Below are 23,370 nucleotides of genomic sequence, written 5' to 3' on the forward strand. Positions count from 1 at the left end.
AGCAGCAGCAGCACCATGGAGAGCGGCGCGGAGGGGAGCCTCGACGCCGCCGTCTTCCTTGGAGCCTGGCGGCGCTTCGACGCCGACGGCAAGTGGGGCCGACGGGGAGAGAAGGGGGGGCCCACGCCGGGGTGGCTGCATGCGGGTGCTAGGGTGAGACACGTGAACCCCGTCTCCCTCTTCCTCCGCATGCCCAGTAGCAGGGCTGAAAATCTCCCCACTCCCAAGTTTTTGCCTGTTCGTCACCTCCCTGTTTCTTTAGCTGCTCCCTCGTGTGCGCACAGCTTGTGACGTTTACCTTTCCCTGAAAGGTTTCCTGTAAGGAAACTCCTCGGGAAACTTGGAAACACTGTGCCCAATGTCCAATAGATGGGAGCTGATCAAATGGAGCAGGACCCCCCCACGAGCAGCAGGAGGCTGACCTTTCTGCAGGCAGCCCACAACACGATCCCAGACCTCAGGCAGTGCCCCCTGACCATTAATATATTTGACTTTTATTTAGACAATGGTTACATAGAAGGGAAGGAGCTGGACAACTTTTTCCATCATCTCCTGGAGAAAGTGGGACCAGAAGTAAGTACTGTGCCGTGGTAATTGTGCGTCAAGTCCAAGCAAAAAGGCCGTTAAACTGAGAGATGATTCATACTTGTTGTTCCCTAGCTTCCACAGCAGCCCCCAAGGTAAAGAGCTTTTCTCTTGGCAACAAGGTGTAACCATGAGTGCAATCACCTGAGAAGCTGATCCATTGTTCTCAGTCCAAGGGTTGCTGCCTGGGTAAGCCTGCTGTCAGCAACTGCTGAAGGGGATGGTTGGAAGGATGGAGAGAAAGTAATTTATTGCACTTGAATAGAAACAAGTGGAAAAGCACTGGCAAATTGTCTGGCAGGGCAATGAGAGGACAACAGTGGTGATTTACTCGAGCAGGTGCTGGTTAGTTTTGTTAATATGATATGTTTCTTTGCAAGGTCAATCTTTAACAACTGTGCTGCCATTAATTTTTAACGGTACTTAGGAAGAAGATGTGCATCTGTAATGCTGCAAATGGCTAGAAGCCAAACAGGAGTAAATTCTGCTGCTCGTAATGTCAAGACCTCGCTCTCAAGTGTTTCTGGGTTTCTCCCATGGTTTCCTTTCCTTTCTTCCCCTCCCTCACTCTTAAATTCACTGTTCTATCAGAAGCTGCACAACAATTTACAGGAGCTGGTTTCCCCAGCTCTAGGTCATACATTGCCTTTGACTGTCACCATTGGTGAAGGAGAAATCCTGGCACTCAGGCCAGTTCTTCATAAGTATGTAAAGAATATATTCTGATAGCAGGCTTAATATTCTCACTACACAGTGTGTATCCAACTAGGAAGTGAATAAGAATGAATAAGGAATAAGAAACTTCCAAATGGAAGGGGATGCTGTGCCAAAAAAAAAACAGAGATGAAACAATACCTTTAAGCAAAAAGTAATTAACGAGAAGGGAAAAGGTAGCTCTTAAAAGGCATAAATTAATGAGTATCAAGTGTAAAATCGGAATTATGCTTACAAGTCAATTAGGATTCTTGGATCTTTGGGGCTATAATAAAAAGATAGCCGCCGTGAATAGTTTTTCAAGCATGTTTTTGTTTAATTCGCAAGTAAATTTGGATAGAAATACTGTCAGTTTCTGTAGAAATGTTTTTTCTAGAGAATGGAAGATTAGATGAACAGATAGGCACGTGAAAAGACTTTAAAGCAAATCAGAAAAAATTCACCGATAAGCGATAAGAATCATTAAGGACACAGAAAAACTGATCTGAAGAGAAATTGAAAAGCTGAAAAACCAATTTGAAGAGAAATTGAAAAGCTCATGATGGTTTACCCAGGAACAAAAGATGAAATGGGGAGCTGCCACTCTTGGGGTATTGAAACACCAGCACAGGGCATGTTTAAATGATCCCAGTGACAGCAAATGTGAGCTGTTGAAGGAGAGGCTTGAAATGAGGCCACAGAGCTCAACACTGTAGTGGGTCATTGAAGAAATGACCTCTGAGTGGGGCTCTCCAGTGTTAGCTAAAGTGAAGTTTAACCAGGGATCTCACACTGCAGGCAGGTTCGTAATGATGAGAGGTCAAGAGGAAACTTCCAGCTCCACTCTAGCCCATCACTGCCTTTGCACATCCCTCATGTGAGCTTTTGGAAACAGCTTCACACCAGGTGGGTTGCAAACCCAGTGGGCCACAGCAGTTTTTGTGGTCTTGCTGATATCGACATGAACTCTATTACATTCAGCACAAAGTAAGGGTGTGTTAGTGATGAACTGTTCTGCTTCAAGAAATCGGGAACAGTTTCATTGATTGCCAAAAGTCACTGCTCAGCTGACTCCATCTTAAACCAGCACCCTCATGTCGCTTGCATCTCCTTTGCTTCTGCTGCCTAGGTTTTGCCATTAAAAGAAAAAGCTTAACACAAATTGACTAAAGAAAGAACTATCTCCCTCTCTCCCTGTTAAAGAGAATGAATAGGCAAGAGACCTACAATGTTGTCTAACAGCATTGAGCCATTTTTGCCTTTTTCGCATGATTTATGTTGTACGGGTTGTGGTTATAGTAGGAGAGGAAAAGGATCCCCTTTGCACGGGTATTCACCACCTTACAGAAAAGAAGTGTCCTTGATGCAAGCAGTGAGATGGCACTGAGCGTCTCTGTGCTTCAGTGCTCCTTTTGACCTTTACTTCTTCCTTTGGCTCTTAATGTCTCTGTTTCCTTGCACAGTAAAAGGAGGAGACAGTGACACGCTGGCATAACTTCCAGATGTGTCACAGGGATTAATTAGTGACCGTGCCTGAAGTGCCATGCAAGTGATAAATAATGTTAGCAGCACTTAAAGTTGTCTCACTTGAATTGAATAGCGAATGGCTTCATAATTATATTTTTTCAGCCTGCACTCTCTAAGCTGTTATTTTTCTTAATGACCACTGTAGTCCTTCAGCTCTGTTTTTCTTCCCTGCAGCATCCCCAGCTGACATTAAATGCCAGGGGGATGAGAGCAGCTGGGAAAACAATGCAAAAGGGAGCCTGTTGGGAAGCTGAGAGGCACAGCTCTTCCTGACGGCGCCCAGCAAGGAAGAAAGCTTGAAATATCATCCAGCAAGGGAGGCTAACTCATCGTCTTTTGCTGAACCATCAAGATTTGGGGGGGGGTGGGGGGGTGAACTTTGCAACAAAGGTAGGCCTACATTAAACTGATCTACATCCCAGATGCTGCTTCCTGTTTCTCCTCCTCTAGCATTTGGAAAATGCCCTTCACAACATGCTGAAGTGGTCAGGTGTAGGTCTCTTGCAAACAAAATAGTCTGATCAGTTCTATTCTGTCCTGTTCTGTTCTGGTTTGTTCCTAAGGAAATGCCTTTGATTTCCAGGTGTGCGTTACGTATCCGTAAGACTTCAGTGTTTTATGACACTGAAGTTTATATAAATTCTCCATCAGCTGGAGGGGCTTCTGCAGTTTGATTTGTTTGGGGGATATGAGGCAGAATAGAGGATAATGCAGCCACACGCTAGCAGAGCTTTTTGAACGCTGGCATTACCCATCTGCTGTTGTTATTACTCCTATGACTTCTCTCTAAGCATTCGAACCTCCAGCTTCCAACTGCTGCTTCGTGGCTGCTGTGAGCGGCCTGTGCTCTTGTCTGCTCACTCATAAAACTTCTCATCGTACATTTTGGCTATCATGCATTTTCTAGTTTTTATATTAAGGAGATAATTCATTCGGGAAAAAAAAGGGAATTTCTTTCACCACTGAAGGAGTAATTTTGTTGGAACAGAAACTACAGCCCCTGCCTTTCTCTCTTACATTGCTGTACATCTTTCTTTCTGTATAGAGATCATTTAGCATCTTCCTTGCTTGCTCTTTGCTATAGTTTCAATGCCGTTTTATGTATATTCTCATAATGATTAGACAAGAAGCTTTTTATAGATGAATGGCTACAAATTTGGGGTTTGGATTACTGAAAATCTCCATAAACCCAGTGATGTCTGGGCAGATGCAGAAGGCTCATTGCCATTATGCTCTCTGGGCTTTCACAGACAGGCCTTTCACTTTGCTTCAATTAGACAGAAGAGTCTCAGATAAAAGTTGGTTGCCCTCACCTAACTGTAAGTGTGTGAGAAACCACATGTAAATATTTTTGATGTGTAAATTTGATCAGGCAAGACAGGTATTAGCCTTGTTCCAATCCCCCTGCCCAAACCGTGTAGGTAGCTAGGACTGGAAGAAACAGTCATAAAGGATTTGTCTTTGCTTTTTACTTCCAAAGAAGATAAGCAGCCTCCAGTTGCTCTTGTACTTCATCTTTGCCTCACACAGTGCGTTGTCTGTCTAATTTATGTGTTTAACTTAGTATGATCACGAATGCAGCACCTAATCATTCAAAGTTCAACGGCCAAAATACCAGCCAGCCTCAAAGCCATCCAAAGCAGACTTCCCCTATATATTACCAATCCAAGAGACCCAGGATGATAGACCAGGTCTCTGGTGACCATTAGGTTTACAGCAACAAGACTTCTAACAGGAAGCATTCATCTTTCATCCTTCTCCAGACTAATTCAGAAATCTAAACCTTGAATCAATCCTGATTATTTAGACATTAGGAAGAAGTTCTTTACTGTGAGGGTGGTGAGGCCCTGGCACAGGTTGCCCAGAGAAGCTGCAGCTCCCCCATCTCTGGCAGTGTTCAAGGCCAGGTTGGATGGGGCTTGGAGCAACCTGATCCAGTGGAAGCTGTCCCTGGCCACGTAACTAGATGATCCTTAAGGTCCCTCCCAACCTAAACCATTCTTTGATTCTGACACAGTAGTTATTTCTTTAGGTGTGGCTTTTGACAGCATTGATTAGCCTTACCATAGCCTTGTTATTCCTGTTCCTGAACATTAAGGTAGGGCGCTGCAAGTGCCTGGAAGTATCTCTAAATGCAAACTCAACGTGCCCATGGGAAAAGACAGACATGATATGCTTTGAGTGCCCAAAGGCATGTCAAAAGACTTCCAGCCTAGTGGAAAGGACAGAACAAAGAACCTGTCCAAAGCCTAACCACAAAACCGTGCTGGCACAGGGAAGACTGTAATAGCTTTTGTTGTATGGTGGTGTCTTCTATGTGAAAAAATATTTCCCACATATATGCTGATGAGAGCAAAAAACGCAGCGTGAGATGACAGGATAAGCACTCATCTATTGTAGCATGCAGGATTACAGTAAATCCTAACTAAAATACAGGCCCAAATTCTCAAGCGATAGCACTGCAGTTAAGTAAGCAAGGTTGGCCCAAATGAGACGTCTCAGGAGCTGCATGGTGAAATCCCACACTAATACAGGCAATCCAATGTACAACTGCATGGATGAAGTGAAGTCATTCATGTGATTCATTTCTTTTAGCTACAGGATTTAAAGAAGAAACCTTTGGCCAAGAAAGAAGTGGTTCTTCTAACGTCAAAGTGTACATTAATGATGTCTCATCTGGTATTTTCTGGCATCCTTTCTGAACTGTGTGGCTTTTGGCATGGTGATAGTTGTTGAGTTTGTTTTCCAACTAGGTTTCTTGGCAGATGTAATTTATTTTCATAGATCTTGTATGAACTTGATATCTCTGGGACGCTTTGCTCTTCTATCAAATTTGGCTGAAACATTAGCAGAAACATGTAACCAATCCAGCATTTTCAGATAAAGAAACGGCTATAATAGTCACTTACATTTAGTTTCTTCTTCCTTTTTATACCATTATCAATATAGTGGCTTGCTTCCAAAAATCATGTCAAGAAAGAAAAAAACAAAATCAATTTATGGTAAACCTGTCCTGACCAGCAGGAATTAAATGAGACTTTTGAAAGCAGAATGTGTTTGGTTTCTAGGCTTTCCTGCTTGTTGCAATCTTAGTTGAATGGTGAGTTAATAATTAAAGGGAAGGAAGGAAAAACAAACTTCCTGGGGAAACTGGTGGCCACAGCACTCAGTGCAGCACCTGTGTGCCCATGTAAATACCATTATGTCCCTGCGTTCGCCTGCCTGGAGGTCTCCCCTTCTTGCTTTCCTCATCCTGATCTTTCTCCCTTTATCACAGGACTTGCCCTCATCTGGGAGGCAAGGAAATACTTGTAAATGCCCAAAGGCAGAGAATGAAAAATCAGGCATCTTGATCAGTAAGCTGCCAAGCTACTACCTTGGCCTCCCCACATCAACCTCAGCCCAAGGTGGCCAAGGCAGTGAGGGCACCCCTGTATCCCCCAGTGGAAGTGGTATGGCTTACTTGATTCATTTATTTATTCATTTATCCTCTAGGATTGGGATTTTTGGTAAACATAAAGGTCATTTTTGAAACCTAATGGTCATAAACCAAAGTGTATCATTCTCAGTGTAAAACTTCATACTCTACAAATATTTTTGCCTTGAGCAAGCATCTTGGGAAAGCCAGTTTGTGCAATATCTTTTATCCATTGAGAGTAAAGGATGTCTTTTAGTAGATCCATTATCACTTCTGTTTTATAAGTTTTTATATTTATGGACAGAGAGAGATTGTCCAACTTAAAAAATCCACTGTGTTGTAACCCCTTGGACTAAAAGCTGCTGGAGCTATGTAAATATTGTCACTATTTCCGGTATTTAATTGATGTAATCTATAGTTTACATCACTTAAAAATAAATAATAAAAAAGGAGGCAGTCCTATTTTTGTGTAGATAACAATGTTCCTGCCACAGAATGCTCAATGAGGTGGTGGTTAATGGCTGACAAGAAGCTGAGCAATAAGCTTTCTTAACAAGTGACTAGTCTGAACTCCACAGCACACTTTTCACATACCAGCTATGATTATGGTTTCAGAAATAACTTATCCAACTGGGCACGGAGGAGTATAATTTCAGAGTACTTTGCAAGCCTATTGAAGTCAGCAACTGGTAGGCTTGCCTAACTCCTGGGAGCTATCTCGAAGCATCAGGGTGCCATCAGAAGGCAATTTAAATAGCCTGATGGCCAGTTATAATGCTAAGGGGAAAGAAAAGTGTATGTGCATGTTCAGTGGTAAGCTCTGTCCACTGTGGCTCCCAGCCATATGGCCTGCAGGGCTTGCTGAACACCACCATGGGGATGGAGTATCCTGCAGCTGTGCCCTGGGACCTGCTCATGACCAATGGCAGGCTTCAGGAAGGGGATTGCCATCTCGAGCACATCCCTGTGGGATCACTGCTGGGTGTTTAATCCCCTAACTAGGAGCTTCCAGCCCTTAGCATTGTACCCCAAGCATGTGTCCCAGGAGCTGCACCCCACCTGCCCTACAAAGACCCATATAGGTACCCTAGCCTCCTATTCCCACTCCCAGATTCCCAAACTTTCCATCGTCTGACCCATCCTAGTCCTGTGGTACCGTAGATAGTGAAGAGATTGAAGAGCTTCACTTGTTCTAAGCAGAACTCTCTCTGGTTGTTTTGACTTGACATTGATAAATCAAAGCCAATTAACTCTTTTTCCCCTGAATTCAGTGCATGATCCTCTGCACTGACAGTAAAGCTTTTTTATAAACCTATAATGACTGTGCAAATAAGTGCTCATGTGCTCTGAGTCTGCTCTGAAATGGGGTGAAGGCAAATCGAATTATATCATAGGTGATCACTCATGCTATCGGCCTACCCATCTACTTATAGCTATCTTTTTTTTCTGTTATTACTAGCAGCAAATTACAGCTTTTGGGAAGTACCAGTCACATCTAAACACATGGGGAGAGGTAGCGACAAAGTGGGTGCAAATGTGCACCTCAGCTTAAATGAACCTGAGCCTAAGATATCTCATTTTCTGTGACAACCTAGTGTATCTACTGTCCCAGAGAGGGCCACCTCCCATAGGGCTGGGAGAGGAGCCAGGACCTGCTCAATACAGGTGAGGAGGGTAATGTTAGACTTCATTAACTGCTTGGACAAGATTGAGTAGGTGAGCTTCCCAGCCCAGCCACAAAGCTTGTCTGACCAGAAACCTTTCCCCAGGGTAGGGAAATTGTGCTTTGTGTAGCCTAGTCAGGCCAGATACTCTAATGGTTACTGCTAAGAGAAAGAAATCATCACCTGTCACAGAGATGCCTGTCAAAACGTGCAGCCTGACAAGTCCTGAAAACTCCTCACTATGTATAAATTGATTATGGGGTTGATGCAAAGGGAATGTGAATCGCTTGAAATTTCATGCTATTAACCTAGAAACACTGACAGGGTTTCATGCCAGGTCTTGAACCGGTTGACAGGCAATAATAAGCCCCACTGACACCTTTCGGGGCTGATGATGTAATGAACTAAGGGATGTAGCTCAAGGATAAGGACAACTTCCTGAAAAGCATGAGTTGAAAATGAGTTGCATGGAAACCGCTGTAACACACACTCAAGGAAAATCAAATCCCAGTGATACAGTGGGAACAGTTGGATAAGGAAGCAGGTGTCACTGAAATATTTTGGGGTCTCCAAACACTGGTCTTCCGACTGAACCTTAGTTGCTACAGAGCTTTGCATAAGACTTGTTACCGAAAGTTAATCTGTGGTGATGTGTTTGTGGGCTTTTAGAAGGAGGTAAGGATACAATGATCCTGATGGTTACCAGTGGGGAGAGATTTCCTCCAGGAGACTCTTCTAATGCCCTCAGCAATTTTCATGTGCTTGTTGTTTCCCCATGGCAGAATACCATCACAGAAGAAAAAGTTCAAAGGATGAAGGAGCAATTTATGTCTGCCTATGATGTCACTGCAGATGGACGTTTGCAAATCCAAGAGGTATCTCTCCCGAGCCCCAGCCCAGGATTTACAGAAAGGGCCTGTCGGGATAGGACATGGAGCAGTCATTTTAAATTAAAGGAGAGTAGATTCAGACTAGATGAAAGGAAGAAATTTTTTACAAGGGGGGTGGTGAAACACTAGAGCAGGTTGCCTGGAGAGGTGGTAGATGCATTCAAGGTCTGGTTGGATGGGGCTTCGAGCAGCCTGATGTAGTTGAAGAGGTCCCTGCCCATTGCAGGGGGATTGGAATATCTGAACTTTAAAGGTCCCTTCCAACCCAGACCATTCTATGGATCTATGAAATGGGCCTATAGAAGATATGGAAGATAGAGCCTGAGTGGGGAGGACGTGAGTTGTGGAGTACTACAGTAGCCAGACCTCTTGGTATGGGGTTTTATTTCCAAGGCAACAATGTGCCCAGTATATATTTCTCATACTGGGTCAGCAGCAACCTGAGTTTTTCTCTTTTCTTTACTTTCACAGTTCGGGTTTGGTTTGGGGGGGTTATATGTTTTGTTGTTGGTTACATTTTGGTTTTGGTTTGTTTTTTTTCCCCAAGCTTGCAAAGATAATCTTGCCGGATGATGAGAACTTTTTGCTGCTTTTCCGACGGGAAACTCCCTTGGACAACAGTGTGGAATTCATGCGGGTCTGTATCTCCACATTGCCTCTTCCCCTTGCAACACCAACAGCTTCTTCAATGTGTATGCTACCAGTCTCTGTAGTACATAACATTGGAAATACATGGGTATTGTGGAAGAAAGATGTGTTCTGACCTGTTCTTGTGGAGAAGGTTATTTATACCAGCAAAATAGAGATGTGGTAGCTCGGAGTGGACAGAGGGCACCCAAAGAGCTCATTAAACTTTGCAAACAGTCTCAGCCACCTATCAGTAATGCTGCCAGAGACAAAACTTTATGGTAATCCAAACCCAGTGGTGAATTCAGCCCTGTTGGGAGCTACAGCCAAAGCTGCCTTTCCTGCAGCACAGCATACACCAAGAAGGCATACCAGGCATGTCTTAAGTGCCATTTTACCCTGAAGCATTAGCCTGGTAGGGTGTAGAGTGGAAATCTCCTTAACATGGGTCAATTGAGGAGCAAAATCCCGTCAGTTTTCCTTAGCCTTGCCCAATGTCTCTGCTCCTAAGCATCCCAGCACCAAATTTTTTTCCAAGACTACTTGCAGTTACTTTCATTTCACATCAAAAAGAGGGCTTCTGCAGATCAATGGCCAGTTCTGTATGACCTCGGCTTTTACTCAGAGCAATAAAAGAAACTGCATGTACAAATTAGGTAAAAAATGCAGAGCAGTTTCTTAGTCTTTTCTTCCTTTTATAGACAGTGTGTCTGCATTAAATATGTGATAGCAGCATGTCACATGTGCAGCATCCAAGTGAGAATAAAAGCTATTGTGTGAAAAGTTTATTTTATGTCATCTACAATTAATTAAGTATTGGATAATGCACAGCTTGCTCATTAGGGAAGCTCTGATCTGAATCTTTACAATCTATCACCCAGCAGATGATTAACTGCAATATTTATGTGGTCATATCAATCTATCCCCATTCAGATCTGGCGCAGTTACGATGCTGACAGCAGTGGATTTATCTCAGCTGGTGAGCTCAAAGTAAGTTATTCTAATAAGTCTCTTCGGGCTTGATCTGCAGCTCACTGATGTCAGTGGGAGCCTTTACAATGGCTTTGCCAATTTGCTGCCTTTTTGTGTGGTTGACAAATAGCTTTTTGAGGTTGTTCATGGCAAGTTTAAGGACTGGGGATCCTCCAGCCTTCTAGTGTGGCTGCAGGGACCCTGCTGGGACGGAGTATGCTCTGCTGTTTCCCTTGCTGTCCTGCTTTCTCCTTGCCTCATCACATGATCCCATTTGTCTCGCAGACCCCCAAGCACCCCAGGTGAGGCAGCACTCACCTTGGCTTTGCGCATGTGCCTCTCCCAGCTAAACAGATCCGAAGCTGTTGTGTTTTATTAATGGGATTTCTTCAGTCTCTTCCTGAGCCTGCAGATTTCTTGAGCACTGATTTCTTTTTAAAGCTCATGCTATTGAGGCTGAAGCCTGTTCAACTCAAATGCTTTGAGCCAGCTGGGCACAGGGGTCCATCCCTGGGCTACAGACCCAGCGCTGACATCTCAGAGTGTGGTTTCAGCTTGTGCCCTAACAAGGAGCTAAAAGGATGCTTCAGTTTTTGCTGAATGACGGATATTTTGGTTTGAGATCAGTTAGCAAACATTGCAGGGCTTACATTATCTTCTCCTTATTTTGTGAGTTAATTATGACTCATTCCAGTGTGCCTGCTCTGGGGAAATCTGGTTATTTTCTAATGTACTTATTTAGGTTTCAATTAAAAAAGAAGAGAACTTTATGTGAAACTGAATACACCAGAACTAGTCAGGAATGTGAAACAGATTCATGTAACCCTGCTGAATTTGGATTTAATTTCTTACTGTTTTTTCTTGAATTTACTCCAAATTTGCTCTTTCCTTCCTACAGGATTTCCTGCGAGATCTCTTTTTGCAGCATGACAAGGTGGTAACTGAAGTGAAGCTGGAAGAATATACTGATACCATGGTAAGAGAAGATGGTGTTAATATTGCTTAGATTATAGTACTGCCTAAAAATCTCCTTCAGAGTCAGTATCTGTAGGGCTGTAAATGCCGTCTTAAAAGGTGTATCTTCTCCAAGAGATCTCTCTGGGAACTTTGCACATGCTGCTGCTGTTTCTTTGCACTGCACCAGACGTCAGCTGTGAAGAGCATTTCAGGTGTTTTTGCTGTGAGTTGAACTGTTTTCTATGAGAAAACAGCTTGACTTTATGCTAAAGCAAACAGGGCTCTATGCCCCTTCAAAAAAGAGGTGGGGTGCATCCTTCTTCATGGTGTGTGCAGCTCCAGCCAGGTCTGCAGTTCCTTCCCTTCCTCCCTTCCTCCTAGCAAATCATTTTGCTCCCAAGACACGCACGTATCTGTCTCTTCTGCTCTGTGAAGCCCAGCAAGCCTTGAAGGCTCCCTGCTGCTTCCCTGAAAGACTGGGATGTTGGAAGCTTCAACTCTTTCCCTGCCTTATCACAATATAGCTTTTATACTGCAATCAGCAACATAATATTTGGTGTAAGTTTAGCATCAGTCACCTGGATTTCAGAGCAACTTATCACATCTAACCATCTAAAAACAAGAAAAGGAAAGGAAAGCAAAAAGCTTATTTCTTATGTCACTCGCAAGGGTATCATTTGAGTTCCACTAGCAGACATCTACCATTGCAATTTTCTAAATGAGCTTCAGATGGGACTGTCATGATTCCTGGCACAAAATCTGTGCTTGTGCCTGAAAACCAGCTTGGTATGCAAGCAAAAAAGGAGCTGCCAGCATATTTTGCGATGCTGAGTTATGAGTGCATGATGCATCTGTGCCTGAAATGTGATCCTTTAGAGCAAAGGGTCCATAACACTATTGAAGATTGTGGATTTTTTTCATATTTGTAGTATAATGAAGGGAGAGGAATGCAGGCAACAGAAATTCCTTCCCAACTGGCAGGGCTTGGAAACAATAGGTGCCAGAAGCTACAGCTAGAGCAAAAACCTTTCTGGTACTCTTCACAGGTAGCAAACAGCTTTTATGCCGCTTCATTCAGGTTTCCATCCCCAGTGGCTTATTTATGATCAGGTGCTGGGGAATAGGCAATCTCAAGCCTGTAGACATTGGGAGGTTCATTTCCTCCAGCTCTTTTCCCTTTTCCATAATTTCCCAAGAAAGATTTGCCATTTTTGCTGCTTCAATGCAGCTAGATGTCAGTGCAGCCTGGGGCTGACAGCCAGGAGGCCTGCTTTCTTATCACATGGGTTTTTATACGTTGGCTTTGTGTCTTTGGAGAGGCAGTTTGGTCTCTGTGTCACAGGATAAATTTTGATCTGGGAAAAGAGATGTGTTGTTTATCTGGGGAAATCTGTGATCCAAAATGCAGATTTGGCTCATGAGGACAAAACACTGGAAAGCTTCAATGTCAAAAGAATCAGGGATGTTAATGGTTACTAGAAAATGAGGATATGGCAGATGACTTTTTTCCCCTTGCAATTTCTTGCTATAAACTGAAGATCAAGGATATTTACCAACACACCTGATCCCAAGAGCTAAGGCAGGGTATGACATTACAACACGTGCAATCTTACCCTGTGATATCCTGTAGTAAAAGAGAGGATATGAATTCTGTACATCACGGCAAAGTATCCCCATGGACCCTATCTGCATAGTAGCAGATAGATAAACTGTACAAAGTGATAGCATGGAACTTACCTGAAGTAGGAGGGCAAAATTACAAAGAAGGAAGGAAAGATTCAGTCTTACGTTTGCAGTGCTGGATTAAAAAGGCAGAAGTGACTCAAGGAGCCAAGAGCAAAGGTATGATGTCAAGGTCCAGGGCAATGAAAGCTCTTTGCTTTCTCTCTGCTTTCCATGTGGAGTTGGGAGCTGCCAAAGTGCAGAACTGTGATGGAACCCTGCCACCATCAGTACTGTCTGAGAAAACAGAGGGACAGTGGCCCTTACATTTCACTCTTGAGGCTTTCACAGACTTCCTGATGTATCTTTAGTAACCAGCTGCACCCATTAATTTACTGCAGAATGGAAATATTTCTCTCCCCTATTACTTTGCTCTCACTCTTTTATCTGTTTAGAGCAAAAGGTCTTTGGGACAAGCGTCTGTTTCTGCTGTACACGGCTACAGGGTCTCTCATGGTGGCCTATCTCTCCAACTCAGGGCTTTCAAGTGCCACTGTAATAACATTACTTGAAATAAGCTGTGCCCCAAGGAGCTGTAAGCCCATCTGTCTCCACAGGATTTTATAGATCTCTGCCCTCTTTTCTGTGCATTCACAGCCAACTGCACACATCCTAAGAAGCTACTGATACCCTGAGTGGACCGTACAGCCTTCTGGAGAAAGGGATAAAGGGGAAAAGACAGAAACTGTGATTTTAAAGAAGCTCACCCAGGCATGAAGTTAAAAAAAAGATAAAGAAAGAAAAAAGGCAGTTTGTGATTCTGTGCTGAGTATTTGCTGCTTTAGCTTGTGAGGGGTGTGAGCAGATATCATATTAACCAGGCTATGCTAAATACTTGTCACTTATGTTTCCATGAATGACCTTAAACCACATTAAAAAAAAAAAAAATCTGGAAAGAGGGAGAAAGTGTTTCTTTTGGAAGAGATTTGTTGTCTCCAGAAAGAAATATCACTTTATCGGGTTGCTTCGAAGCCATTTCTTAGGATGCTATTCTGTTTCCTTGTGACCTTGAAATCCTCTAGAGAGCACTAATAGAGATCAGCGATTTGATGAACAAGTAATGAACTCCTGGAAAGGAAACAGGTAGTGAATGCATTGGCATTGCACAAGCCCCAGGAGTCTGCTAAATCAAATCTTAAATAGCACTAAACCACAAAATAAAAACATTTTAATTCTCAGGACTCTCCATGGGGGATTTAAAGTAGCAACCCTGTGCTGAGGAAGCCCCTTTGCAGGCATAGTTCTAGTTAGTTGTCGTACCTGCATATATGTATGTTTGTATTAATAGTCATTAAGTGTGTATTGATGTTTATTTATCGGCACCCGCTTGCATGAGAAGATACACAGTCATGTGTAGCTCTGTATCCTTGAAAACAGTAGGTTTGTTGCCTTCCCATGGGTGCAAACCAATAGTTGTCAGCATGGAGCAGGTACTTGGAGGCTGAAGCAAAGCCTTCTATTGCTCTGAGACTCTCCAGTCCATGAGAAGTGATCCTGCGGGTCCTGTTCCAGGAGACAGGACAAGCATAGCTGAGAATGGAAGGGTTTAAGAGCATGGTGGGAGTAGTCTGCCTTTCTGAAATAACAAGTTGGAGAAATTAAAATTTACCCCCTTATTGCTTCATGATGAGAAGGAGGCTGTGGAGGATCACAGCAGTACTACCAGCCTTTCCCAATCCCTTACCACCACCTTTCAGTCCCCAGAATCAAGGTATGATTAGGCTTCTGGGTCCTGGTGAAGTTTCAGCCCATGAATACCCAGCTTACACATGCATTTGACAATATTTTGTTATGAGTGACAGCTTCCATGCGTGTGCATGCATACAGCTGTGTACTTTTAAATGTACCAGATATTGTAAACGCTGGAATATGAACAAGATTTAAGACATAATTTCTGATGAAATGAAATATTCATCCTTTCTCCTATCTAAGAACAAAATTCTCACTCAGCTTTTGCATCTTGGCATATGTTGCTACCTTTTCCATAGAAGCACTGATAGTCCACAGCTTTGCAAATAGCAGCATGCTACTTCTAGTTAGTAATTCTAGCGTCTACAAGCCACATTCAGGGCAAGCTCATTACTGAGGCAAACTTCAGCAAATTAAGTTATATATATATACTGCTGAAGCAGTCGCACATGCAACACTGACATTCACTTTTTGCATTGCCTTATGTTGATAATGTCAGACTGAGCATGAAAAAGTCCTTTAGTTTCAGCATTTTTATGTTTGAGGAAAATGTAAAGGATAAACCCTCCCAAGGCAGCATACCATCTTTGCTCATCGCAAGATAAATTCTAGAGAGGCAATAATGTAAGTGCAGTGATAATAACTCAACAAGCAAGGGTCATGAACTGCAGCATTTGAGAGCTTGCAGAAGGAGATGGCAGAGGATGAAATATGAACCCCAGAGAAGGCAATATAGAAATCCTCCCAGCTGCAACGACGCCAGGGTTTTGCTGTGCTCATCTGCAAAGTTTCTCCTGGGGACTGAACTATGTACCCCAATCATGCCAGCCTCCAGCTGACAAGCTGGGGGCTTCTCATCTTCTCAGTGCAGAGGGGAACAGGATGACTTCTCCCTGAAGCTGGTCTGTGCCCATGAGTATGCATGGTGAGTTATCTTTACTGAACATTGCAGGGATTTCTGGTGCTTTTGAGGCTGCTGTCTGTCCCATCTGTGAGGACAATGATAGAGGCTCAGTGTGGCCATTTCTTTAGCTGTGAAAGCCTGTCTGTTTGTCTGTGCTCAGTGCCAATGCCAGTGTATTTATGTAGGAAACAAGTCACAGCACAGAAATCACAGGTCATTTAGCCCCTTAATGCCTTATGGCCAAGCCAGCTTATCTGTGTTAATGGAGTCTCTTATGATCACCAAAGTAATGGTGCAGTAATGGAAAGGCAAATATTTATTGTACTGAAAAAAGCCTAAAAAGAGTTTGTTATGCTTATTAACACACTGAGCAAACCTCCCAAAGCTCTAGAAATATAGTAGGAGTGGGTTATAGCCTAGAAGACTGGCTGCCTGGAGGAGGTCTTTATACATCCCTTCTCCTGGCAATGGTTCATGCTGGCCTCCCTCCCAGGTGGCTCCGTAAGGATGCTGTGACCTCCAAAAGACTGCATCTGCAGTGATGCACTGCACTGCAACCATCACATCTCCTACCCCCAGCCACCACTATAGGAGCCACCCCATTTCCGAAGAGCTTCCTACTGGCTCTGGGTGGGTGTGATTCCTCTTGTTGCTTTGCTGTGTGGGATAAAGAGAGGACCCACACAGGAGGGAAATCTGCCTCCCTTTTGCCTTCTAGACTTGATCACGATGATGCTGTCACCTCTAGTTTCACACCATACTTCCTGTGGCATAAGCCAGGGGAAGCAGAAAATCCCATTTAAGCTTAAACTTTATTTTTGAAGATCAAAAGCAACAGAACTCAGGAGCCTGCAGGCTTTTGAAAGCCTCAGCAGATAACGCCTTGGTCTTTTAGGAACCAAAACACTCTCAGAAATCCTGCACTAAATGACTTCTCTAGCTTACACAGGCAATCTGGTCAGGAAGAGCACCGACCATTTTGATCTGAGGGCAGCAGGGCCCTCCTGTTGCTCTGCAAAAGCCTTTGTTTCCCCCTCCCCTTCCTTCCCTAAGGAAAGAAGACACAGGCAGTCTTATGGCTCGAACACATTCCTGTCTTTATGCTCCTTTAATAACTTTGGAACTCACTAGCCAGTTTTAGTTCCTGCTCTCGGGTATAGGTGCCCACAGTGTATGTATTTGTGAGAATAGGAGCTCAGGCAAGAGGCAATTCTTTCTGTGTTCCACCTGGGGGATAAAGCACTTTATTGCACACAGACAACCAGAACCAGAGAAGGTTTAAAAGCAGGCTTTAGTGAGCCCACTGATCACTGAACTATTTATTTTGGTTGTTTACTTCCTTCCTTATCTCTGTCATGGAAAATATTTCACATTTATAATCTTATATTGCTCTTCAAAGCACATGTGTCTGTCATATTGTGGTGTTTCAGTGGCCTTCTTGATAACACTGGACTGGGAAAGCAGAGATATTTCCTTTGCTGTATTCAAAGCCAATGGCAGTTTCGATTTTGCACTTAAAAACATGAGATGTAACAACTCTTGTTTTGCAAACCCAGCTCTTACTTTTATGCTCTGTCTGCCTCTGAATGCACGGACTGCATTCAAGTAAATAGAGCTAAGACTTCCCTGGTGCTATTAAAATGTCAGTGAATTAATTTGTGCAAACGCTTTAAAACATGGGGCAGCTTGACAGTAAAATAAATGCATCATTTTATAAAGCATACTACTAGATGCAACAAAGCTTTTACTGAAATGCAGTGCTATTTAAACATGCCAGACCTTATCCTTAACCACATTGGGATGTTTCATGTCAGCCTGGCAGCATAAATACACCTTTCAGGAGTGTAAACTGAAAATCCACACAGTTTAACGTATCAAGATGGTGCGTAAAGGTAAAAAGCGTAAACTAAAACAATCTCATAATGATTTCAAATATCTGCTTCTCCCTTGATGTATGCTTCATAACACTGGGTAGGTACCCTCTGTTGTTTGTTGTGTAGTATGCACTCAATTGGCAGATCAGATCAAACACATGCTTGAAAACTGGAAGTTTAATTCATAAGCTTTCCAAGATTTCCCAATAAATTTTCCAAGGCTTTTCCCAAGTAACACAGCCCAAGATTGCCATGCAGTGGGTATGCATGAGTTCGAGTTTTCCAGATAATAGGATTAGGTCTATCTTATTAGCTGTGGTACCTGAACTAATTCAGTAAACACTGGTCCATCTTCCCTACATGTTTTCCATCTTTCATGTGGAAGTCACAGGACAAGAATTAGCTTGGCTTACGTCTTCCAGACAGGCATTTATTTTTTCTCTGTTGACTGGCATGGACAATCAAAATATGGCATATGTCTGAAAAATTTATTCAGGATACTTGTTGCAGAAAAAAAGGCCAAACAATTTGAAATCACAAAGATTCTGTCTTGGTATTGCAGCAGCAGAGCTGAGTGAAGGAGGTCAGAGAGGGGAGCTGGTTAGCTGTAAATAGACACAGTCAACCACTATGTTGATGTTAATGTTAAGGTCAAAGATAGGGTGCAAATGAAATAAATTTTATTTGTTTCTTGGGGATGTTACCTTTCGTTACAGTTCCAATAAGGAAAATATTGTCTCTGCAGCCAAGTGTGTTTAATGGGGTCTGTGCCACTGCTGGAATATTGTGAGGGGTTCAGAAATAGACACATTTGAAAACCACCAGCTCAGAAAATCGCGCCACCCTTGCACTTGGTGCTAGCAGAGGACATCCTGCCAGGGGCTTCGGCAAGCACCCCAAGCAAGCAAAGAGAGGGCACAGGATAGAGTAAAATATGTACTGACTGCTCTTTTTATGTGTGTTCTCCTCATGGCTTCCCTATTTCATCTCTGTTTTCTTGATTTTTAGATGAAAATCTTTGACAAAAACAAAGATGGACGACTGGATCTGAATGACCTGGCAAGGTGTGCTTGAGTAGTATTGATGGGGTTTTTCAGCTCTCAGTGGCAGATCCAGGCAAGGTGACGATCTCCCACTGGACACATGCATTAGAGCCCTACCTCCTTTCAAGTTAACTCAGGGACTCTGATGTAGGTATCACAGGTCTCTAACATATGGTCCCCATCGCAGTAATCTGAGAACCCAGAGCCTGTGACAGTGAGCAGTGCCAGGACCTGCTTGTGCATTATCGACATGCTCTGGCATGATCTGTGCTACCTCTCCAATGCTCCTCGGGAGGTGACAAAGCAGCCAGTGGCACTGCTTCTCCAAAAAAGGATGGCAATCCCTTCAGCAGGGCCATGGATGTGTGCATTTCACATCATTGTGCACAGCAGAGATTGCAAAGGACTTTTCTTTCTTGTTTGAGGAATAAAAGTGCCACCACAAAGCATTTTGCCAATGTTTTTGGAAAAACAACGTGAAGACACTTGTGAATGAGGCTGGGGACTCAGTCATGGACCACAGTCTCTTTTCTATCCTTAGAGGTTTCTTTATATGATTTTCACTGCATGCAGATAGAGAGTATGCCTCTGTCTGTAAATTTATGTGCAGTGACTGCACAAAACTTCAAACATGCAAGTACAGTCTTAGAACACCAGGTTGGGAGATGAGAGGAGAGAGGTACTGGTTTGCCACTGTTTCTTTCTGCTTGGGATCATGATGCAAGCCAGCACAAATAACTGCAGTGCATATAGCAGTTCCCTTTGGCCACTGAATACATTAAGAGAAAGAAGGAGAATAGAGAATATTTAAAGGGGGTTGCTGTTGCATTTTCCTCTTCATTGCAGTTCCCTGCTGGTGCCTTACCCCAGGCCAGTTGAGGCTCCCCTCCGGTCTGAGCACATTTCTCACACCCCAGCCCCAACCCTCCTGTGTGCAGGCACTGCTCAGCATGCCCAGTGTCATAGGCTCTAAAAACCTCAGGGTTAGCAGAGCAGCCAGAGAGAAAAGGTTTTTATCAGTTCTCTAAGGGTCTTTGGGAGGGGAAAGGAGAGGAATTTGGCCAGTCCCAGTGCACAGGCCAGTAGTACTTTGTCTTTTACAACCACCAATTCTCCCTCCAAAAGAGAGTGATAAATTACTCTTTCCTTTAATGCAGCACAGCAGTCCAGTTACAAGGAATGATTGTCTGGTAGCTTTTGCTTCCAAAGCTGTCAACCTCCATTGTGCAGGACCACCGGAAATGGTTTGGGAGAAGCAATGGTGCTAAGAAACTCATTTGTAGTGAGACAAAGGGCACCCACCATTCCCCATCAGCCAGGGAGGGGGGCATATGTTCCCATAACAGCCCTCTGTAAATAACCCTACAGGCAATTTTCTTTTTGAAAAGCCCATAATCTAAAACCCCTTTGCTTTATGACCCAGAAGTTTGTGTGCAGATAATAAAGTGGAAAGATCATAATTTAAATGTCTCCATTCAGGATTCTGGCTCTCCAGGAAAATTTCCTTCTTCAATTTAAAATGGATGTAAGTAGTGCTACTTGGTGATGCATTGTCCTGGGTTCAGCAGGACAATGTATCAATCCCATTTCTCTCAGCTGAGATAACCTGGGCCCAAACTTGATTCTTTTTTAAATGTACTTTTCATCTGCTTGTCCCCTTCTCATGCAGGCTTGCAGCACGGAAGAGAGGAGGAGAGATTTTGAGAAGATCTTTGCACACTATGATGTTGTGAGTCCCAGAAGCAATTCCATTGCAGTCTTTAAATCACACAGATTTAGCATACTCAGACTTACTCCTCCTGCTCGGTGCTGTGGGGATCATTCAGGAGGTGCAGTTGTGCCTGAGACCATGGGCCAGAGGGGTCCAGCGCTGGATGTAAGGTGGGGGCAGAGGGAAGCGATGCTACCATAGCTGGTGGCAAAGGACCCATTCTGACTTTCTTCATCACGGCAGCCAGTGCTGCTGCATTAGCAGCATTTCACTTCAAACGACTCAAGAGACGTAGAGGAGGTCATGTCTTTAGCATTTGCAGTCTCTGGCAGTTTGGGACCTGCATCACCACCACCTTGAAATGAAAACCCCTTCCTGTACTGATCCATGGGTTATTTAGGGAGTCTGGCCCAGGACAGACATAATCAGCAAACTGCTGTCAGGAATCAGTAATTCAGTGCCACTCTGGCAGTTAACAACTTCCTAAGTGTGGTGAACAGCAAGCCACAAAAAATGGTGGGAGATGTTGCTCCCTTTTGAGGGGAGATGTTTTGGGAAAAAGGAAAGAACACTGGATATTAGGAAGAATTTTTTGTTGTGAAGGTGGTGAGACACTGGCACAGGTTGCTCAGAGAAACTGTGGCTGCCCTGGCAGCGTTCAAGGCCAGGTTGGAGGGGGCTTTGGGCAACCTGGTCTAGTGAAAGGTGTCCCTGCCTGGGGAACTAGATGATCTTTAGGATGCCTTCCAACCCAAACCTTTCTACGATTCTATGATCTTTATGCTACAAATTTCAGTGACCATGTGAACCTACTGACCAGTAAACATTGTAGTGGTTTTGACTCACATTGGAATGTTTTGAGTTTATTTCATCTTTCAGAGTAAAACAGGAGCACTAGAAGGCCCAGAAGTGGATGGGTTTGTCAAAGACATGATGGAACTGGTCCAGGTAGCTTCATGGCTCTTTCTGTTCGTTAATATCCTGTTTCTGAGAGGAGGGTGCATGTTTGGGAAAAGTTAAGTAAATAGAGGGGCTAGTAAGACAAATTTAATCATCAGCAGAAATGGATGTCAGTCTCAGCGTATACACTGTGGAGCATTTAATCATATCACAGAAATTCTGCCTGACAAATTAATACAACTTCACTCTGCAGCGCTATTTAAGGAAGATCCATTCTAGCTCATACTCCGAATTAGGCAAGATGGTTTATGTTAGCGTCGCAAATTGTGTTGACATGGATCAGTCATCAGAAGTTCTTTCTTCACTGTGGACGTAGCCCTCACCAGAATGACCTCATGGTTCATTAGTTCATCACAGGGCTACACCTGAAAATTACTTGAGGTCTATCTCTAGTCAAGAATACCGTATCCAGTGTGTAGAACCAGAGAAAGCAGTACAGCATTAGGAACATAAAGAGACAGTGTAGATTGTAATGCGTGTCTTTAGCATTCATATGATCCACTAAAGGTATTTTTAAGTTGCTGACTAGCCTGTAAAATAGTAGCCTGCTGACAGAAATGCCACATCACTCCTCATGTAGCAGGTTTGAGAGAGGAAACCAAATGAAAGCACAGGTAGAAAAGTGCAGTGATTTGTATTGCACACCTTTCTGCAGACTTTTGTTTGATACGGATAGGATACTGATGGCCTTGACTAATAGACACAAAAATCATGTTGCACCTCCATACAGTTACTCACAGTCCCATACCCCTTCTGTTTTTGCAGGGTGCCCTTTCCTCATGCTCTGTTTGCCTCCCCACTGTGTATGAGCTGATGTAGGGTCAGGCCATTTGGTTACCCTTCCTCAGGTGGATTTTCCAGCTGCTGCACAGCTTGCTGCTTTACAGAGCTGAGGGAATCCAGAGCCGTTTTCTCTCTCAGCACTGTCTTTATCTTTTGCCTGCAGCCCAGCATTAGCGGGGTGGACCTGGACAAGTTCCGCCAGATCCTGCTCAACCACTGCGACGTGAACAAAGATGGCAAAATTCAGAAATCCGAACTGGCTTTGTGTCTCGGGCTGAAAATGAACCCATAGCCAGGGTTGTGCTCGTGCTTGTGTTTCCCTTGTGAGATTTGCCTGCTGCTCCTTGTAGAAGTGTGTCTGTGCTGCTGTGTGAGGAGGGGAGCTGGAGGGTGGGATCTGCATGGTGGACCTCCATTCTCCACCAGTCCCTTTGTGGTGTTCACGCGATGGCGCTTCTTGTGGGTCCCGTTAGCTGTGTTTGTGCCCATAAGCACAGCAGCTGCTCAGAAAAGTGAGTACTGTTCTTCTCCTGTCCCTATGAAACAGTGTCCTACCATTCCCTAGACTAGGGACAAGCATCTCCTTAATGATGTCCCGTCAGTGGTCGCAGAGCGCAAGTACTAGGTGTTTCCGATGGTTGCCTTATATGTGTGAAGTCATTACTTTGGTGAATGCTGTGCTTTGTTCATTTAAAATATCAGGTGGATGACAGTGTATTTGTGCAGAAATAAAAAATGGCAGTTGTAGAAATTCTGTAAGATTGGAGTTCACGTGTCACATACAGAAAGCCATCTGCCACAGGCTGGCAGACCATATGCAGCAGCCACTTTATGTAAAATACATCATATGGCCACATACAGGTTTTGTGATGCCTATTGGGTGTGGGGTTTTAATCTGTCAGGCAATGAAACATGGTAGATCCTTCCCATGGGGAAAACACACACCCCAGGAAATAATGTCACCTCCAGGGTGAAGCCACAGAGTAGCATCACTTCTGGAGGAAACCTTTCTTCTGACTCGAAATAATACACAAGGTTTCCATAAACTGGAAAACTGGAAGGACAGAAGCCTAATGAGAGCAAAGCTACTGTACATGCTTAGTTTTTAGATATGCAAGAGTTAGTAAATACTTGTAACCTTTAATGAACTTAAAGCTTCCCATCACTTCCAGGCTATGAGTGCAATCCTGGAGCCTACTGCCAACAGCATCATTTATGCCATGTTTTGCCATATTCCAAAGGCTTTGACTGAATAGTCAGAACACACCTACGCTATTGTGCCCAAATAATCCTTTCTTCATTTCCAAAGAGAAAACTGTGGAGGAAGGTTTGTTGGCAAAAAGCATGCACA

The 23,370-nt window shown here is 43.7% G+C and overlaps 1 protein-coding gene across 2 annotated transcripts; it reads left to right on the forward strand.

Moving 5' to 3' along the window:
- SCGN (secretagogin, EF-hand calcium binding protein) lies at positions 1–22,764 on the forward strand. Of its 2 annotated transcripts, XM_062621700.1 has the most exons (11): positions 1–88; positions 503–573; positions 8,670–8,762; positions 9,325–9,414; positions 10,338–10,394; positions 11,275–11,352; positions 18,531–18,586; positions 20,045–20,090; positions 20,235–20,294; positions 21,156–21,224; positions 22,183–22,764. In XM_062621700.1, exons 1-11 carry the CDS (start codon positions 16–18, stop codon positions 22,309–22,311), a joined length of 822 nt encoding a protein of 273 aa, XP_062477684.1. In that variant the 5' UTR covers positions 1–15; the 3' UTR covers positions 22,312–22,764. The 2 variants fall into 2 exon arrangements, with proteins under 2 accessions (XP_062477684.1, XP_062477683.1); XM_062621699.1 differs by lacking the exon at positions 1–88 and having other exon boundaries at positions 224–573.
- Positions 22,765–23,370: the final 606 nt, after the last annotated feature.

The sequence above is a fragment of the Pezoporus occidentalis genome, unplaced genomic scaffold (genome assembly GCF_034315485.1).
Source record: "Pezoporus occidentalis ecotype Australia unplaced genomic scaffold, CSIRO_AGI_Poc_V1 ctg231, whole genome shotgun sequence".
NCBI classification, from domain to species: domain Eukaryota; kingdom Metazoa; phylum Chordata; class Aves; order Psittaciformes; family Psittacidae; genus Pezoporus; species Pezoporus occidentalis.